Here is an 18,942-nt window from a genome sequence, read left to right as displayed (position 1 = left end):
CTTACTTACCTGTACTCTGCTTCTCTATCTCTGGTGTGTTCTTGTGTTATAGCCACTCTTAACCACCACATCTAAACCAAGTATGAATGGCCAGCCCTTCTTCAGTAGCTTAGTCTTCACATCTCTCATTCCCCTCATATTTATTGAAAAGCCACTGGCCAGGAAATAATAAGGATTTAGCAGAGACCAGAGTCCCCACTTTTTAAGACTATCAAACATATACATTTAAAACCAGAAAATGAGTGCTATGCCAAAAATTTTAAGTAAGCCAATATAATGATGAATGAGTAAATTCCTGTGTATGAGTAGACAAGGAAGTTTCTGTAAAGAAATGAATCTTAAGATGGCTTAAAGTATCTGTGTAAATATCCTAAGAGAGCATTCCAAGCTAGTTTGAAGATCCAGGATAGGCATATGCTTGATTTGTCAGATGTGAAAGAATTGGTATGCAAAATAAAGACAGAAATGGTAGATGAGGTCAGTTTTCAGGAGTGTGTTAATCCCAAGTTCAGTGACAAACAAAGTGTGATCTTGAACTAATCAGTAGAAGGTTTTTCATCCTCATTGGCATGCAAAAGATAATTGGCTAAGGAAGGTCTGCTGCTACAGCTTCCACTGTCTTGAACATGTTTTTCTGAGATTTCAGATACAGGGGAAGAAGAATGGAAGTGGAGTGAGTCCTCACTGGCTCAGCTCACTTCCTCTTACCTCCTTTGGCCAGAATCAGTCATTTGGACCCACTGTAGCATAGAGCACAGGAGTCTTGGCAATGATGGACCACAGGTAATGTGTATCTCAGCTACAGTCAGGAGCCTGATTATGTAGGACCTTACTGTAGCTATGAAAGAAAGCTGTTGGACAATTTTTGAAGCTGAGTCACCTGATCTGATTATTTTGTTTTCTGGGAAAGCTCAGTCTGGTAATCATAAGAAGAATAAAGTGAAAAGTTTGGGACTCCCTTAGAAGGCTATTGAAAGAACATCAGTAAGAGAGTACAGTGGTTTAGGAAATTAAATTAATGCAGCCATGATGGGAAGCTTGGACATCCATAAAACTTAAAAATAGAAGTGCAGTGTGATACACCTAACACAGTAATGAGTATGAGCCAAAGGAAATAAAATGTAATTGCTATATCAAAGACGTCCTATACTCCCATGTCCCATGTGTGTTGGTCATCATCCATAATAACCTAAGTGAGCACAATTCAAATGTCTACAAGTGGTTGAATGGATGAATAAAAAGTGTATGTCTACTTATATGCGTGCTTGCAATGGAATACCAATCTGTCCTAAAATAAGAATGAAATCAGTTATAGAATTGCTGGAAGATATTATATTAAGTGAATTAAGCCAGGCACAGAAAGGAACATGAGAACTTCATATGTGAAAGCTAAAAGCTTGGCCACATGTAAGAAGAGAATAGAATATTGGTCACTAGGCCAAGCAGCAGAGTGAGAAAGAAGGTAAAAGTTGGATAACGGGTACCAAAGTGTTGCATGCAAGAAGTAAGTTCCACTGTGTCACAGCACAATTAGGTCACTGTGCATGTTTGAATTATCACTCCCCATCCCACAGGTTTTTTTGCAGTTATGAGTTAGTTGTTTAGAGCAAATAGAACAATAAACTTTTCACATTGATTTATTCATGTGTTTTATGAGAGTGGAGGTACTTGTATGTCTTAGCACCATGTGTCAGATGTCAGAGAATGACTTGCAGAATTTAGTTCTCTCCTTCCACCATGTGGGTAATGGAATTGAAATTATGTTTTCAAGCATGTCAGCAAGTACCACTGATCACCACTGAGTCATATTTCCAGCCCAAAAATAAACTTTTAAGGTTAGAATTTCTCAATTTGTATATGTGTTTAAAATGGATAGGGGGTAGTATCTTGAGAAGAAGAAAGGGAAAGACAGATTCATTTTGGGTCTTGTTTTAGAATTAGTAAAGATTCTTTGATAGTTGAATATAGGATAAGAAGGAATACTTACCCATACCTCTGGCAGAAGCCTTCTACCCCAGCAGAGGCTAGGCCAACTCCCTGAAAACTAGGCCACTCCAGCCAGAAGACCAAAGAGGAAACAGAAAGCAAGGAGGAAAACACCCCTATAGCAAAGACAAACCCAGAAACCAGCACCTAGACCTATAATCACGCCAAATCTAGATGCCAAAATGTCAGTGTAAGAACACAATCAACCACAGCCAGGGCAATATGTCATCACCATAACCCCATCATCCCATTACAGGAATATTTTAACACAGCTGAAGCAGAAGAAAGTGACCTTAAAACCGACTTTATGAAGATGATAGAGGTCCTTAAAGAGGAAATGAATAAATAAATCCCTTAAAGAAATTGAGGAAAAGATAATCAAAAAGTTAGAGGAAATCAATAAATCCCTTAAAGAATGTCAGGAAGGCCAAGAAAAAAAAATGAAGAAAACAAATAAAACTTCAAGACCTGAAAGTGGAAATAGAAGCAATAAAGAAAATACAAACTGAGGGAATTCTGGAAATAGAAAATCTAGGTAAGTGAACAGGAACCACAGACACAAGCAAGCATCACCAACAGAATACAAGAGATTTGGAAGAGAGAATTTCAGGCATTGAAGACACAATAAAAGAAATACATTCCACAATCAAAGAAAATGTTAAATCTAAAAAATTACTGACACACACATCCAGGAAATCTGGGAAACTATGAAAAGATCAAACCTCAGATTAATAGGAATAGAAGGAGAAGGATCCAAGCTTAAAGGCTGAGAAAATATTTTCAACAAAATAATAGAAGAAATTTTTTCTGACATAAATAATGGCATGTAACACAAATTGCTAAATGCTCTTATTTAAAAAAAAAAAACAAAAAACAAAAACCCCAAAGCCAGATATTGGGGTGAAAGCTGAAAGATCAGAGAAACAGAACAAGCCAACCATGTTCTTACCTCTATGAATTCCTCACCCTCAAGAGAGAAACTTCCTGTTTACTCACGCCTTATATACCTTTCTGTGCCCTACCATCTTACTTCCTTCCTAGTGCTGGGATTAAAGGCGTGTTGCACCACGCCTGGCTCTGTTCCCAGTGTGGCCTTGAACTCACAGAGATCCAGATGGATCTCTGCCTCCCAAGTGATAGGATTAAGGGTGTGTGCCACCACTGCCTGACCTCTAGGTCTAATTTGGTGGCTGCTCTGTCCTCTGATCCCCAGATAAGTTTATTTGGGTACACAGTATATCACCACAAGGACATGCCTATAAAGGTACAAGAAGCTTACAGAACACCAAATATATTGGACCAGAAAAGAAAGTCCCCTTGCCACATAATAATCAAAACACTAAACACACAGTACAAAGAAAGAATATTAAAAGCTGCAAGAGAAAAAGGCCAAGCAACATATAAGGGCAGACTTAATAGAATTAACACCCAATTTCTCAAAAGCCAAAAGGGCCTAGACAAATGTGCTGTAGGCCACAGATGCCATCCCAGACTGCTATAACCAGCAAAACTTTAAATCCCATAGACAGAGAAAACAAGATATTCCACAATAAAGTCAAATTTAAACAATATTTGTCCACAAATCAGGACTACAGAAGTTACTAGAAGGAAAACTACAACCCAAGAAGGTTAACTACACCTGTGAAAACACAGGCAATAAATAATCTCACACCATTGTAACCCAAAGAAGGAAAACACACACACATGCACAGTACCAACAATAACTACAACAAAATAACAGGAATTAACAATCATTGTTCATCAATACCTCTCAATATCAGTTGACTCAATTTTGAATAAAAAGACAGACCAAGATCCATCCCTCTGCTGCATACAAGGAACACACCTCAGCATCAAAGATAGACATTACCTTGGAGTACAAAGTTGGGAAAAGATTTTCCACACAAATGGCCCTGAGAAGCAAGCTGGTGTAGCTATTCTAATATCTAACAAAATAGACTTCAAACCAAAATTAATCAAAATGATGGGGAAGGACACTGCATACTTATCAAAGGAAAACTCCAAGATGATGTTTCAATTCTCAACATCTATGCCCCAAATGTTAAGGCACCCACATTTGTAAAAAAAAAAAAAAAAAAAATAGTAAAATATAAATCACACATCGACCCTCACACATTGGTAGTGGAAGATTTCAATACCCCACTCTCACCAAAGGACAGGTCATCCAGACAGAAATGAGAGAAATAATGGAATTAACAGACGTTATAAACCAAATGGACCTAATAGATATCTACAGAACATTTTACCCAAACACAAAAGAATATACCTTCTTTCAGCACTTCATGGAACCTTCTCCAAAACTGACCACATACTCAGTCACAAAGCAACTCTCAACAGATACAAGAAAATTGAAATAACCCCCTGCATCCTGTCAGACCTCCATAGATTAAAGCTTCACAACAACAGAAAACCTACAAACTCATAGAAACTGAACAACTCTGTACTGAATGACTATTGGTTCAAGGCAGAAATAAAGAGGGAAATTGAATACTTCCTAGAATTCAATGAAAGTGAACGTACAACATACCAAAACTTACGGGACACAATGAAAGCTGTGCCAAGAGGAAGGTTATAGTACTAAGTGCCTTCAGAGAATTTGGAGAGACCTCATACTAACAACTTAACAGCACACTTGAAAGTTTTAGAGCAAAAAAAGAAGCAAAGACACAAGAGGAATAGATGGCAGGCAATGATCGAACTGAGGGCTGAAGTCAATAAAATAGAAACAAAAGAATAAAACAAAGAATCAATGAAACAGAGTTGGTTCCTTGAGAAAATCAACAAGATAAACCCTTATCCAAACTAACCAAAAGGCAGAGCAATCTACAGATTAAACGAAATCCCCATCAAAACCCCAACACAATTTTTTACAGAACTTTAAAGAACAATACTCAACTTCATATGGGAAAACAAAGAAGCCAGGAAAGCTAAAACAATCTTGTACAGCTAAAACAAAGAACTTCCAGAAGTATCACCATCCCTGATTTCAAGCTCTACAACAGAGCTATAGTAATAAAAATCACATGGTATTGGCATAAAAACAGAGAGGTGGATCAGTAGAATCCAATTGAAGACCCAGACATAAATCCACACACCTATGGGCACCTGGCTTTGAACAAAAAAGCCAAAATTATACAATAGAAAAAAAAAAGCATCTTCAACAAATGGTGCTGGTCTAACTGGATGTTGCCATGTAGAAGAATGCAAATAGGTCCATATCTATCACACTGCACAAAATCCAAGTCCAAGTGGATCAAAGACCTCAACATATAAACCAAGATATACTGAACCTGATAAAAGAGAACGTGCGAAATAGCCTGGAACACTTTGGCACAGGAGACAACTTCTGAACAGACCACCAATAGCACAGGCACTAAGATGGACAATTATTTAATGATATCTCATGAACCTGAAAAGCTTCTCTAAGGCAAGGAATACCATAAGTAGGACAAAGCAGCAGCCTACAGAATGGGAAAAGATTTTCACCAACTCCACTTCTGACAGAGGGCTGATTCCCAAAATATATAGAGAACTCAAGAAACTGGACATCAACAAACTAAATCCAATTAAAAAATGGGGTACAGATATAAACAGAATTCTCAACAGAGGAATCCCAAGTGGCCAAGAAATATGTAAAGAAATGTTCAACATCCTTAGCCATCAGAAAAATGCAAATCAAAAAGACTAAGATTCCATCTTTACACCTGTCAGAATGGCTAAGATCAAAAACAGAAGTGACAGCTCATGCTGCAGAGGATGTCAAGTAAGGGGAACACCCCTCCATTGCTGATAGGAATGCAAACGTGTACAGCCACTTTGGAAATCAATATGGCAGTTTCACAGAAAATTGGGAATCAATCTACCTCAGAACCCAGCTATACCACTCTTGGGCATATATCCAAAGGATGCTCCATCATACCTCAAGGACACTTGTTCACCTATGTTCATAGTAGCTTTACTCATAATAGCCAGATCCTGGAGTCAACCTAGATATCCCTCAACAGAAGAATGGATAAAGAAAATGTGGTACATTTACACAGTGAAATAGTACTGTTAAAAACAATGACATAATGAAATTTGCAGACAAATGGATAGAACTAGAAAAGATCATAGTAGTGAATGAAGTAACCCAGACCCAGAAAGACAAACTGTGAAAAAAGAAGGCCCACTTAGGAGTAAAAGGTGATGGGGCCATTTTGTACATGCTGTTGCTTTCTGTACCTATCTTTTCCCAGCTCCTCTCCAGACCCAACTCAAATACCACCTTTGCTGTATAAAACATTCCACATTGCCCTAAAACACTCTCCTTTTCCTACACTACACTCCCTACTAGCCTACTCAGTCTTTTTATGTCACTGAATTTTAGGAGAAACTACCCACTGCTGTGACTTTGACAGACCTGTAAGCTAACATCTTATCTGATACAGTCAATGAGATTGAAACAGGCTGTTCATTACCACTGTGTTCAAGTACTGAACGAACAGCTGATAAAATGTATAGTATAAGCTTCTCTTACCCTGCTCCTTCCTCCCTCTTCCTGCTCCCCAGACTTAAGCTTTACTATTTTTCAGGCTTTGGGACTATTTTATGCATAATGTTAACACTTGAAAAGACTTCAGATTTCTGTTCTTCAGATTAGAAATGCTCAACTCTTTGTTTATGTCTGTGAGACTATTTTGTGTGTTTGTCTGTCTGTGTCTGTGTGTAGTTAATCACATAGCATTTGAGCCCAAGGAGTTCTTTTTACTTTCTAAAACATAATTTTTTGGTTGTACATCTGTAATGTCTGACTACTATAACTGTTTTTAAAAGAAGGTTTTTTTTTAATTAACAGGATGAGCAGCAGCTGCAGGTACTGGCAGATTACAAATGCATAATTACTAAAAGTAGCTGAAGCATATTATAGTATACTTCAATAGAAAAACATCTGGCAATGGTGTGTTAAATTGTCATGAGAGGATTTCAAAGAAAGCACTTACTGCAGCTGGCAAATCCATCATTTCCCTAAGATGAATAGTACACCTTTTGTTTTTAATTTTCTCATACATTGTTGAATAGAACCTTTGGTGATTTAATCTTCAGTCTCCAGGAAGGGTTTTCATGCTCTGGGGGACTTTTCCCTTATATTGTAGTAACCACACTCTACATGGCACCACCTTGTCTTGAAATGTACCTCAATAGTAGTGATTGGAACAATTAGATTAGTTGACTTGTAAAGGCTGAAAATGCAGACCTCTCTATTTCCTCATGTATGTGTGTCTGTGTGTCCACGTGTGTGCAAGTGCATATGTATGAAGGCCTGAGGTTGATATCCAGTGTCTTCCTTGATCACTTTCCGCCTTCATTGAAACAGGGTCTCTGAATTATACTCAGCTAGTTTAGCTAGCCAACTTGTTCTTAGGATTCCCTGTCTCTGCCTTTGAAATGACCCTAGAATCACAGGCAAGTCAGCATGCCCACCCAGCATTAATCTACATAATGTGGATCCAAATCCAGTCCTTACGCTTACACCATTGAGCCATCTGCAGTCCCCTGTTTCAGATAGGAACCTCTTACCTAAGTGCATTAAGGAATATAACTTTTTTTTTTATAGTATTTGTGGTACTTTCAAAAGGCTGTTACACTGGAGGGAAACCTTGCCTGTGGCTCCTTTCCAGTACTTCTTCAGCCACATCACTCAGTTACAGCACACAGCAATGCAACTTAAAATTGAAATTCACTTAATAACAGAAATACTCTGAGCAGGGCATCATGGCACATATCTTTAATCCCAGCACTCAGGAAGCAGAAGCAGGCGGCTGTCTTTGAGTTTGAGACGAGCCTGATCTACATATTAAGTCCAGGACAGTCAGAGCTATATAGTGAGACCCTATTTTGGACCAAAAAAAAAGAAGGAAAGAAAAGAAATTCTCTCTGTGGGTGTGGATTGGGATATCTGTTTCTTAGAGACAAATTGAAAGGGGCTAATTATTATTATAAAATACTTAATGCTGACCTTTTACTTTTATTATTATTATTATTACTATTATTATTATTATATGTATACGTGTGTTTTGCCTATATGTAGGACTGTGCACCAAGTGTGTGTCTGTTGCCATCTGAGGCCAGAAGAGGGCAATGGATCCCATAGAACCAGATTTACAGATAGTCATGAGCTACCCTGTGGTGCTGGGAATTGAACTATCTCTCCAGCCCCAAATGCGGGCCTTTTGAAATCCATTTATATGGCCAGCTCTCCATCAAACATTTCTATTGATGCATCAGACTCAGTGCTTCACCTGGCCTGTGTTTTTATCTCATCCTATATACTCAGTGCTCCACCCTATCCAGTGTTTTTATCTCATCCTATATACTCAGTGCTCCACCCTATCCAGTGTTTTTATCTCATCCTATATACTCAGTGCTCCACCCTATCCAGTGTTTTTATCTCATCCTATATACTCAGTGTTCCACCCTATCCAGTGTTTTTATCTCATCCTATATACTCAGTGCTCAACCCTGGCCAGTGGTTTTATCTCATCCTGTATGTTCCATTTCCATAAATGTTAATATCCATCCTGTTGTTCGAGTGGAATTCTGAGTGTCATTATTGCACTCTAAAGTCCGCCTGCCTGTATCTGGAACCTGGCTGTTTCTCTCCAGTCACTGTAGTTGAGGCTATCAACATTAAGCATCTTGATTACTACTATTTGAATTTGACTGCAGTCTTTTTTCCTTGCTGTTTTTCCCACTGCAATCAGCAAGGTTTTTAGAAACTGGAAGTTAATCATGTCACTTCTCTTCTTAAAGAACATCAGCACCTTTCCAATGTGTGCAAAATAAATCCCAATTGTTCCAACATATAAAATCCTTTGTGGCCTGTATTTCCAGTTTCTTCCTCTTACCTCTATCTTCCCCCCACACACACACACACTAGTAACCACAGTGTGTCCCATTCATACTGAACCTCCTACAGTTTTCTAATGTATTGCCCTTTCTTGCCCCTGGCTGTACACATGGATTTGATTGTCTGTTACACACTTCCTCCCCTGCCTTTGTCCATCCAACTTCTGTTTAACTTTCATGTAACAGCTTACAAGCGTACTTCCTCTGGTGAGACAGCTCTAATCCCCTGACTTTCCATCCACATGTATTCCCTTAGCACATGAACATGTCAGCACATTTCCTACCTACAGCTTAATCCTGGTTGCTTCCCAGTGCAAATTCTCACTTCTCAGAGTGTGGGACATTCAACAAGTGAACTTTGTAGTTCCTCCAAGGTTATTCTAAAACAGACACTTAAAACTAAGTATCACAGCCGGGCGGTGGTGGCGCACGCCTTTAATCCCAGCACTCGGGAGGCAGAGGCAGGCGGATCTCCGTGAGTTCGAGGCCAGCCTGGGCTGCCAAGTGAGTTCTAGGAAAGGCGCAAAGCTACACAGAGAAACCCTGTCTCGAAAAACCAAAAAAAAAAAAAAAACTAGGTATCACCAAGCAATCTGCTCATTACTGTATACGTTTGAGTTTTCTCAAGTAACTTTTTAAAATAAGCTTCTTAGGAATAATTTCTATTTCAAGTGTGGGGCTTTAGAACATACTAGTCTTCCTAGTTGTATCCCAAACGTACTTCACTATTAGGAGCCTTCTTCATTGTGAAGCTAAGTTAATTCATCATTGAAAGGGCGTGAGCAGTGGTCTTTCAAAATGCGGGTTTGGGGGTGGGAGCACTATGACTCCACTGTTTGTCCCACATCAGCCTGTGATAAGTGGTCAATAACTATTATTGGAACTGGTTAGTGGTAACACGAATCTATTCTGCTTTTGTATTTATGACACATAGCTTGCTAATTTTAACAGCTATTGTGTCAAATAGTAGACCCTAGGGACTTACTGAGTTCTAAAACTGTTTACATGGCTCATTTGAAAATACAAAATTTGGAGCTATTTGGTATTATTTTGTTGCTTAATTTTAGAAATATATAAAGTTAAAGGACAAAAGCCAGTACTGAATTAGCTATTTTAATACTACAAAATTGATTTGAAATTTGTTCTGATTGACTTCTTGTGTAGGCATGGAGGTCCTTGTGCTCACAGATAAGCAGTAGGAGAACCCAGAATGTTTATACACAGGGTTATTCCTTCAAGAAATGTAATACCAGTTGAGAGCATGTGTGCATTCTATCCTGGTGACCTTTTGTTATCTGCCTGAGATCACACCAGATCTTCCCCTAGACCCTCATCATAAGCTTGTTTTTCTCAGTCAATCTATAGAACCTATCTTTTTCGAAGGTGTCCATGTACTTTACAAAGAGTTTCAGTGTAGTCATGTCCAGTCTTTATTTTGGTGTTTTGTTTTTTATTAGCTTGTTTTGTTCAAGAGATGGATGTATGCTTTATTGTGCACATAGGGTTGAGTTATCCCCAGAAAATATTTCACCAAATTGTGCTGTACTTAAATATGCTTAAAATAGCCAGGCAGTGGTGGCACACGCTTTTAATCTCAGCACTTGGGAGGCAGAGGCAGGCAGATTTCTGAGTTTGAGGCCAGCCTGGGCTACAGAATGAGTTCCAGGAGAGCCAGGACCATGCAGAGAAACCCTGTCTCAAAAACATATATATGTATGTATATATGTGTATATATGTATGTATAAATACGTGTGTGTGTGTGTGTGTGTGTGTGTGTGTGTGTGTGTGTCTGTCTGTCTGTCTGTCTTTTGCCTCCTCCCATGTATTATCACTCTTCTGGCCTAGAGATTGCAGAGACCCCTGCATTCTTGTATGACTACATTATATCTATTCTCAATCTGAGACTTAGGAATTATCTTGGCCCAGGGCAATATAATGCTTGTATGTTTAAATCAAAAAGATGATGCCAGGCATAGTGGCACACCTTTAATCCCAGCACTCAGGAGGCAAAGCAAGCAGATCTCTGAGTTTGAGGCCAGCCTGGTCTATATAATTGAGTTCCAGGCCAACCGAGATGCATAGTGAGAGCCTGCTTCAGAGGAGGAAGAGGAGGTAACCTCAATTCTGTGCTTCAGATAACTTCATCTTATGACGCATAATAAATAGTGATAAAGAGATGCTACATGTACATAGACACAGTTACAATTTATTACATCAAATGACATTTTAATGTTTAATAATTTGCAAGATTTAAACTCTGCCATGAGACACTATACATGAACCTTGGTTGGTTGGTTGGTTGGTTTGTTTTGCTTTTTCAGACAGGATGTCACTCTGTACCCCAGGCTGATCTTGAACTCAAGGTGGTCCTTTTACCCCAGTCTTCTGAGTACCTAGTATTAGAAGCATGTTTGTCTTTGTGTGTAAATCTCAAGTATAAATACTGTAGAAGCACAATGATTTATGAATTTATGACAAATACTGTGTTTAACAAGATATACTTTTATTTTAATACCTAGTAATATCTCAAAATAAAATTGATGAAACTTTATATCTTTAAATCATTTTATTTGTCTTTTTGTGGTAAAAACAAAATATATACATATAATACATACATAAACTTGCCATATGATAAATTGTGATTTTTAAATTGTGACCTGATTGTTTATGTCTTTGATTGTGGATGTATAAGCCAGGGTTTCCTTTTTGTAGCTCCAAGCTGGCCTCAGATTTGTGATCCTGTACCTTAACCTCTAATATTTGGCATTACAGGTTGTCCATTTGTCGCCACACCCAGCATAACAATTTTTAAAATTTTTTTTAAAGATTTATTAATTTTTTATGTTCATTGGGGTTTTGCCTTCCTGTATGTCTGTGTGAGGATGCCAGATCCCCTGGAACTGGAGTAGCAGACAGTTGTGAACTGCCATGTTGGTACTGGGAATTGAACTGAGTCCTTGGGAAGGGCAGCCAGTGCTCTTAACTGCTGAGCTATCTCTCCAGCCCCCATTTTTTTAAAATTTTTAATTATGTGTATTTGTGCCTGCCTGTTTTTGCATGTACCATGTGTATGCAGTACCCACAGAGACAAACAGAGGGCATTGTAACCCCTGGAACTGGAACAGACAGATGTGAGCTGCCTTATGTAGATGCTAGGAATTGAACCCAGGTCTTAGGCAAGAACAGCAAGTACTCTTAGCTGCTGAGCTGTCTTTCCAGCCCATGATACATGTTTTGTTGTTGTGTGTTTGTTTGTTTGTCTGGTTTTTTGTCCAAGACATGGTCTCACAGTGTAGCTCCAGCTAGCTTGGAATTCACTGTTTAAACCAGACTGGCCTCAAACTCACAGATCCACATGCCTCTGTCTCATGAGTGCTGCGATTAAAAATGTGTACCCCTAAACCTGTCTGTGATATAATTTTTAATTATAACAAAATATACATCATTTACATTTACCTTCTGAACCATTTTTACTGGGTTCAGTAGTGTTAAGTATATCCACAATGTAACTACCCTAGAATATATGTATATTTATTTTATGTATTAGTTACTTTTTTATTGCTGTGACAAAACCCCGTGACCAAGGCAATGTATGAAAGGAAGCGTTTAATTTGGGCTGTGGTTTCAGAAGTTATAGTTCATGATGGCATAGCAGAAGCATGGCAGCAGGAATAGCTGAGAGCTCACATTTTGATCTGCAAGTAGGACATTATGAGGGAGCACACTGGGAATAGTGTGAGTTTTTAAACCTCAAAGCCCACCCCAGTGACACGCCTCCTTCAACAAGGGCATGCCTCCTAATCCTTTCCAAACAGTTCCACCAACTGGGCACCAGTTATTCAAACATGAGCCTGTGGAAGCCATTCTCATTCAAACCACCATATTTTATTTTTTAAAAAAAATAGTAAGTTATTTGCTATTAAAAAAAAGCTTTTGTTCAAAATATAAACATATCTCATTAGTAAAGATTTAGTTTTAGGTTGTTTTATTCTTAATTTTTATTCTTTTTTTAAACTTAAGTTTTAAGTGTATATTTTATATTTGCATATGCTTCCAAACTCTTCCTTTTGTTTTAGTTTTATGTTTTGATCAGTTCTCATATTCTCCCTTCCTCTTCTCGGTTAATAGGAGTGAGCTGAGTCGACAGAAACTTCATACCCAAGAGCTGCTTTCTCAGCTGGAAATGGCAAATGAAAAGGTAGCTGAGGTAAGAAAATGACTCCCCTCCCCCCAAAGAAGTACTTTCTACTGCAGCTTGATACATACACTGTAGCATTTTAAATGCACCAAATCCAAATTAATTCTCTACTTGGAAATAACCACATACAAATCACCCCTAAATGTTCACACTTAATATAATGTGAATAAAAGCTTTGAAAACCAGTGATTCCTCTTTTGTATACATTACAAGTAGAATTCTTATTTGGTATTAATAGTATAATTTGTGCAGTGTTTTAGAGACTGTATACTTTAGGATCCTCTTTTTTCATGAGAATCTCTAAGATTGTCTTATGTACCTAATTCCTCTTCATTTGTTTTACTCCATCACAGAAGGCACATCAAAAATACTTTTGTCTAATAGAATATGCAAAAATACTGTTAAGATAGAACTACCTTAGAATTGTATGCAAAGAAAGAGTTCCTCGTTTCTTTTCTTGTGGCTTTATAAAAGCAACTAGTTTCTACATTTAGGGCTTCCCAGAGCTCTGATTCTTCATTGATGTTCTAGCTTCAGATATGTGTGGTAGAATTTCATTAGTAGGGTATATGGCCTCTCTTCCATTGTCATCTACAAGAGACATAGTGAGATCATCACTCTTGAACATCATGGCATTGTTGATAGGAGACACTTATAAAATAGTTAAAGATTTGATATTGAAATGTTCCTTGATATATGTTCCACTTGAAAATACATTGTGTAAGTAAACACACACACACACACACACACACACACACACAATTTTCAGTACAGTACAGTTAACAATATTTGATCAAAAGGAAAAAAAAGATCAGATTTACCCAGTCTGCACTTTGTTTTAACCATTATGGTAACCATATAGAAAGATATATTATATATAGTCTCATTGTAGATATCAAAGTGATTATTGTAGATAATGGGATCTCTCCACAAGTTTTCTCTAGTGTATGAGGTGCCTCTTAAAATTTAAAACTTTAAAATTTACAATTTAAAACTTAAATTTAAAAATTTAATAATTAAACAACTTGGTTGTTTAGTACAGCTGATACAGTTCTCTTTGTAGATTTAATTTTGCTTGTTGACACTATTAATTATAATAAGCTCATTTTAACCCTGTGCTGTTTTTCTCATTGTTACATGTAACTAGGCATGGCATTCACTCTAACCTAACCCTTCTGTGCTAGGACATAAACAACTATCTAGTGCTTCATAGAAAAGGGGGGTTTTAGCCATTCCTGTTTGGCTTTATATTCTCTGGATTCAGTTAAATGCCAGAAAACCTATATAATAATTTTATTTGTACAAAAATGTCTTTTTAGGCTGTATTGTACCAAGCAGGTAAGTGTAGAAAAAGAACACATTTCGGTTGACAAATTGTTTTTAATTTGTTGGGATGACAGTATATAATGATAGCATGATACTCATAGTTCCTGTTATATCATAAGATAACAAACTAGGCTGTGTAAGTAACATAAATCTGTGTCCTCATGGTTCCAGAGGCAAGAAAGTGTCTATAGTTGGCTTCTTGAGAGACTCTGACCACCTTTCTCCCAGCTCTTGCAGCTCAAAGCATTCCTTGGCTTATGAGTGGTGCTTTCTCTATCTTCACAGTATCTTCCCTGTATTTATCTGTCTTCGTGTCCAAATTTGCCATTTTCATGAAGACATCAGCCATGCAGTATGGCCCACTATAATCCCCTTAACTGAATCATCTGCAAAAATTATTTGCAAGTAAGGTCACATTCACAACTACAAGGGATTAGAACTGGAGCACCTTTGGGGGAATAGAATTCAATGCATAATAATGTCTAATAACCCTTTGGACCCTAATAGCTTCTGCAGGATGCAGATGTCTTGGGGAGCACACAAAAGGAGTTCATCCCTTGCTGAGGCTGTGGTTATAAGGCCCAGTGCTTGGCTTCTGTGGCCCTAAGCAATCAATGATCAAGCACCACAAGGTTAACAGGCCAAAAACTCAAAAAGTTTTGTTTTCATTTATGATTCAGTTTGCTTTTAGATTTGTCAAATCGGGTCTTGGATGATATGAGGGAAGGAAATAACTTAAGACAATGGTCCTCAACCTTCCTAATGCTACAACCCTTTAATATAGTTCTTCATCTTGTAGTGACCTCCAACCATAAAATTATTTCATCACTACTTCATAAGTTTGCTACTCTTATGAATCATACTGTAAATACCTAATATACAGGATATCTGATATGCGACCTCTGTGAAAGAGTCATCCAACCCTCCAAAGAGTCTTGACCCACAGGTTGAGAACCACTGACTTAGGAAGAAATAAAATCAACTGTGTAATATGGTGCTCATAACTTGGAAAATGTAAATATGGAGATAATGTTATCTTTATTTTACAAGTAATGAAATGATGTCCCAATTTTTCACTGGCTATTCCATAAAACATGCCCATATCACATTTGGATTTGAATTTGTTTTATATTTCCCCTTAAAAGAATGAAAAGTTAATTCTGGAACATCAAGAAAAAGCCAACAGACTTCAAAGACGTCTAAGTCAGGCAGAAGAGAGAGCTGCTTCAGCATCCCAGCAGGTAGGGAATATCCTCACTATCCACAGATGACAAACAGCTTTCACAGATGAAAAACAAGAGTCCTCAGAAGTTCCCGGAGAACTAATAGTCGATCTTTACTCAATTAACCTCCACAAAATTAGTCTCTTTAGGACTTGCAGTTGGAAAAGTAAAGTTTATATATGAAATAAACATTGGTATCCTCTATCTACACTTATATCTAGAACTACCATCTCTAGTAAAGTAGTTAGTAACCAAAGACAACTTTTTTAAATGAAATAAAAATTTGAGGTCGTACTAGCCAGATTTCAAGTGTTTGGTAACTTGGCTAACAGGAAGATTGGAAAGAGCAGGTACAGAACATTATTCATTGCACAAAAGTTTCTGCTGATAATAACTGGACATAACATTCTGTCCAAAGTCAGGTACTTGTGTCTATATTTGAAAGTATCTTTCTGATGTTTCAAACTGTACTTTTATTTTAGGTTTTAAGTAGAAACAATATTTCAGGTACAAGTTACCTTTATTTAATGTACACTTGTATATAACCAAATAAAAAGAAAATACAATATAAAAACTTAGCCATTGGGAAATAATTTGGAAAATGTAGTATATCAGTGAAATTCTAGAGTAAGTAAAGAGTAATTTCTCATAATGTACACACATCATATAAATAAAATGAGCCATTTCTTCTAAATTAGGAGCAATAACTCCTCCCTTTTAGGAATGAGTAGAGACCAGTTCAGTGAGCATTTAGACAATTGAGATGGATGGATGGATGGATGGATGGATGGATGGATGGATGGATGGATGGATGGATGGATGGATGGGTGGGTGGGTGGGTGGAGGGAGGGAGGGAAGGAGGGATGAAGGGAGGATGGATGGATGGGTACATGGATGGAGGGAGGGATGAATTGATGGGTATGTGGGTGGAGGGAGTGATGGAGGAACGATTGATGGGTGCGTGGGTGGAAGGAGGGATGGATGGATGGATGGGTACATGGGTGGAGGGAGAGGGAGTGATGGAGGGACAGATGGATGGATGGGTGGGTGCGTGGGTGGAGGGAGGGAGGAATGGATGGAATGGTGCGTGGGTGGAGGGATGGATGGATGGATGGATACATGGGTGGAAGGAGAGGGAGTGATGGAGGGACAGATGGATGGATGCGTGGGTGGAGGGAGGGAGGAATGGATGGATGGATGGGTGCATGGGTGGAGGGAGAGGGAGTGATGAAGGGACGGATGGACAGATGATGGATGGATGGAAGGAATGATGACAACGAAGCAAATCAAGTCAAACATACTATTAACTAATATTAGGTATAAATGTACTGTTACCATCACAGTATTATTCTTAGTTACTGATGGCATGGCATGCTGCCATCTAGTAGCTATGTGTGGTTCTTGTTCTTGTTGTTGGGTTTTGTTTTAGTTTTGAGACAAGGTCTCTCTGTGCAGCCCTGGCTGCCTTGGAACTCACTGTGTTGACCAGGCTGACCTCAAACTCAAAAAGCTCCATCTAACCTGTCTGTCAATCCCAAATGTTGGGATTAAAGGCATGTACCACCACACCTGACTTTCCCTCTAATTTTAAAATCATACAAATACTCAACAGTAAATGACGAATAAAATTGTGTTCAGATAGGGGAAGTTTGCAGATATTAAGAAAAATAAAGTCAGTCTATTTGCCGTTATTTCTGAGGCAGATCATCTAAGCAGGAAAGGGAAGTAGATTCAGACTTTCTAGCTACCAAGGGGTATGTGTGCTCATTTAGAAAATATATAAAGAAATAGACTTCAAAGCTGCAAGTAGCTGGAGATAGTAGCTTTTACCTATAGTTTTGGGACTCAGAAAGCTGATGCTGGAGGATCACAAGGTTAAAGACTAGTCTGGACTACATAGTGAGACCCTGTTTCAAAAATAAATAAATAAACTGAAGGTAGAGGTTGTATCTGAAGAGATAACTAGAGTGAAGGACGGTTTGGGGAAGGACACTTGCTTTATGCTATGTATTGTATTGTATTGTTAATTTATTATCATATGTACATATAATTAACCTCAGTTAATATTCAAACTTTCCCCTTAGACTTGTCTTACTTAAAATCTGTAATGATCTGATTACCAGCTCTGCTTTATATTTGCCTAGACCACATTTGCGTTTAAGACACTTTGCTAATTAACTTTTATCAGAATGTTTTTTCACCATCTGTGGAATATAGAGATTCACAGTGTCACTCTGTGCTATGGACTGTCATATTTGGCATGCATTTCTCTAATGTGATTCAGACGCTTCAAGAGTAAAATAGAATGATCACACCAAAAAGACCTCTTTGAAGACCTTTCTCCTCAGACTAACTAATAACTGGTGGTTGTGATACAGCACACTATGCTTTGTGCAGAGAAACTGCTTACTGATTGTTTATTTTGTTTGCAGCTCAGTGTGATAACAGTGCAGAGAAGAAAAGCAGCCTCCATGATGAATCTGGAAAATATTTAAACATATTCATAGTTCACTGACAGAACCGTAGAGTTGGGAAAGCTGTTGTACCAAAGTGTATTGACATGGAGAAGCCTGCGGAGAATGGGGAAAGCTTGTGTCATTTTGCATAAGCATTTTCCATTCTGTTTTGAGGGTTATTGGAAAACAGAACAGTGACAGCTTCCTGTAAGTAAAAATATAGATATATATATAATCCTATATTTGAGGTTCAGTGGAGAATAAAGCCAGCTGAGAAGAACGCACTGCCTTCATCAATGTGTCTATTCTTAATTCCCTTTTTAATCTTGGGAGAACATAGTATTTTCAAAAGAAGTTAAATAAAAACTCTAGAATTTGGTATTACAGGTTCTAAGATTTGGAGATTTACTATCTTTTTGTTATTTCTAAGTCATTTTTATAGTTCTTAAGATTCTCTATTTTACTATAACTCATAAATGTAATAAATTATGTATTTTATAAAATGTTGTCATGTATTTGAATGCATAATTGTAATGACTCATTTTTAACCCTAGTTTTATGTATTTATAGAACTTGACAATATTTAAACATTTAGAAGGTGTTTTTATCCTTTCTTTTTCTTCAAAGTTTACTAATCAGATGGAGATCTTAAATTCCAAGTCTGTGTAGCTTTGAGTTGTTGTAGTCCTGCAGTGCTGCATAGATCTCTATGCTTACTCTCTTTTTCTGGTTTGAGTTTCCTGCACACTGGTACAGCAGACGGGTTTACAGCTGAATAACCAGTTAGAAGGCTTTAACAGTTTTCTAAATGAGTTGGAGCAATGTGAAAATACCTCTGTATATGTGT

General features: G+C 37.8%; 1 protein-coding gene across 3 annotated transcripts in view; it reads left to right on the top strand.

Moving 5' to 3' along the window:
• Sclt1 (sodium channel and clathrin linker 1) overlaps positions 1 to 18,503 on the top strand; it is a 111,343-nt gene extending 92,840 nt beyond the window's left edge. For all 3 annotated transcript variants that reach the window (XM_028895053.2, XM_028895054.2, XM_028895055.2), the window contains 3 exons: positions 13,021 to 13,099; positions 15,562 to 15,657; positions 18,072 to 18,503. In XM_028895053.2, the coding sequence (XP_028750886.1) occupies positions 13,021 to 13,099; positions 15,562 to 15,657; positions 18,072 to 18,134 (238 nt within the window). In that variant the 3' untranslated portion in view covers positions 18,135 to 18,503. The remainder of the gene's footprint in view (positions 1 to 13,020; positions 13,100 to 15,561; positions 15,658 to 18,071) is intronic.
• Positions 18,504 to 18,942: the final 439 nt, after the last annotated feature.

Source organism: Peromyscus leucopus, chromosome 6, assembly GCF_004664715.2.
Source record: "Peromyscus leucopus breed LL Stock chromosome 6, UCI_PerLeu_2.1, whole genome shotgun sequence".
Lineage (NCBI taxonomy): Eukaryota > Metazoa > Chordata > Mammalia > Rodentia > Cricetidae > Peromyscus > Peromyscus leucopus.
The sequence above is the reverse complement of the archived record's forward strand: the minus strand, read 5'-3'. Positions and strand labels throughout refer to the sequence as shown.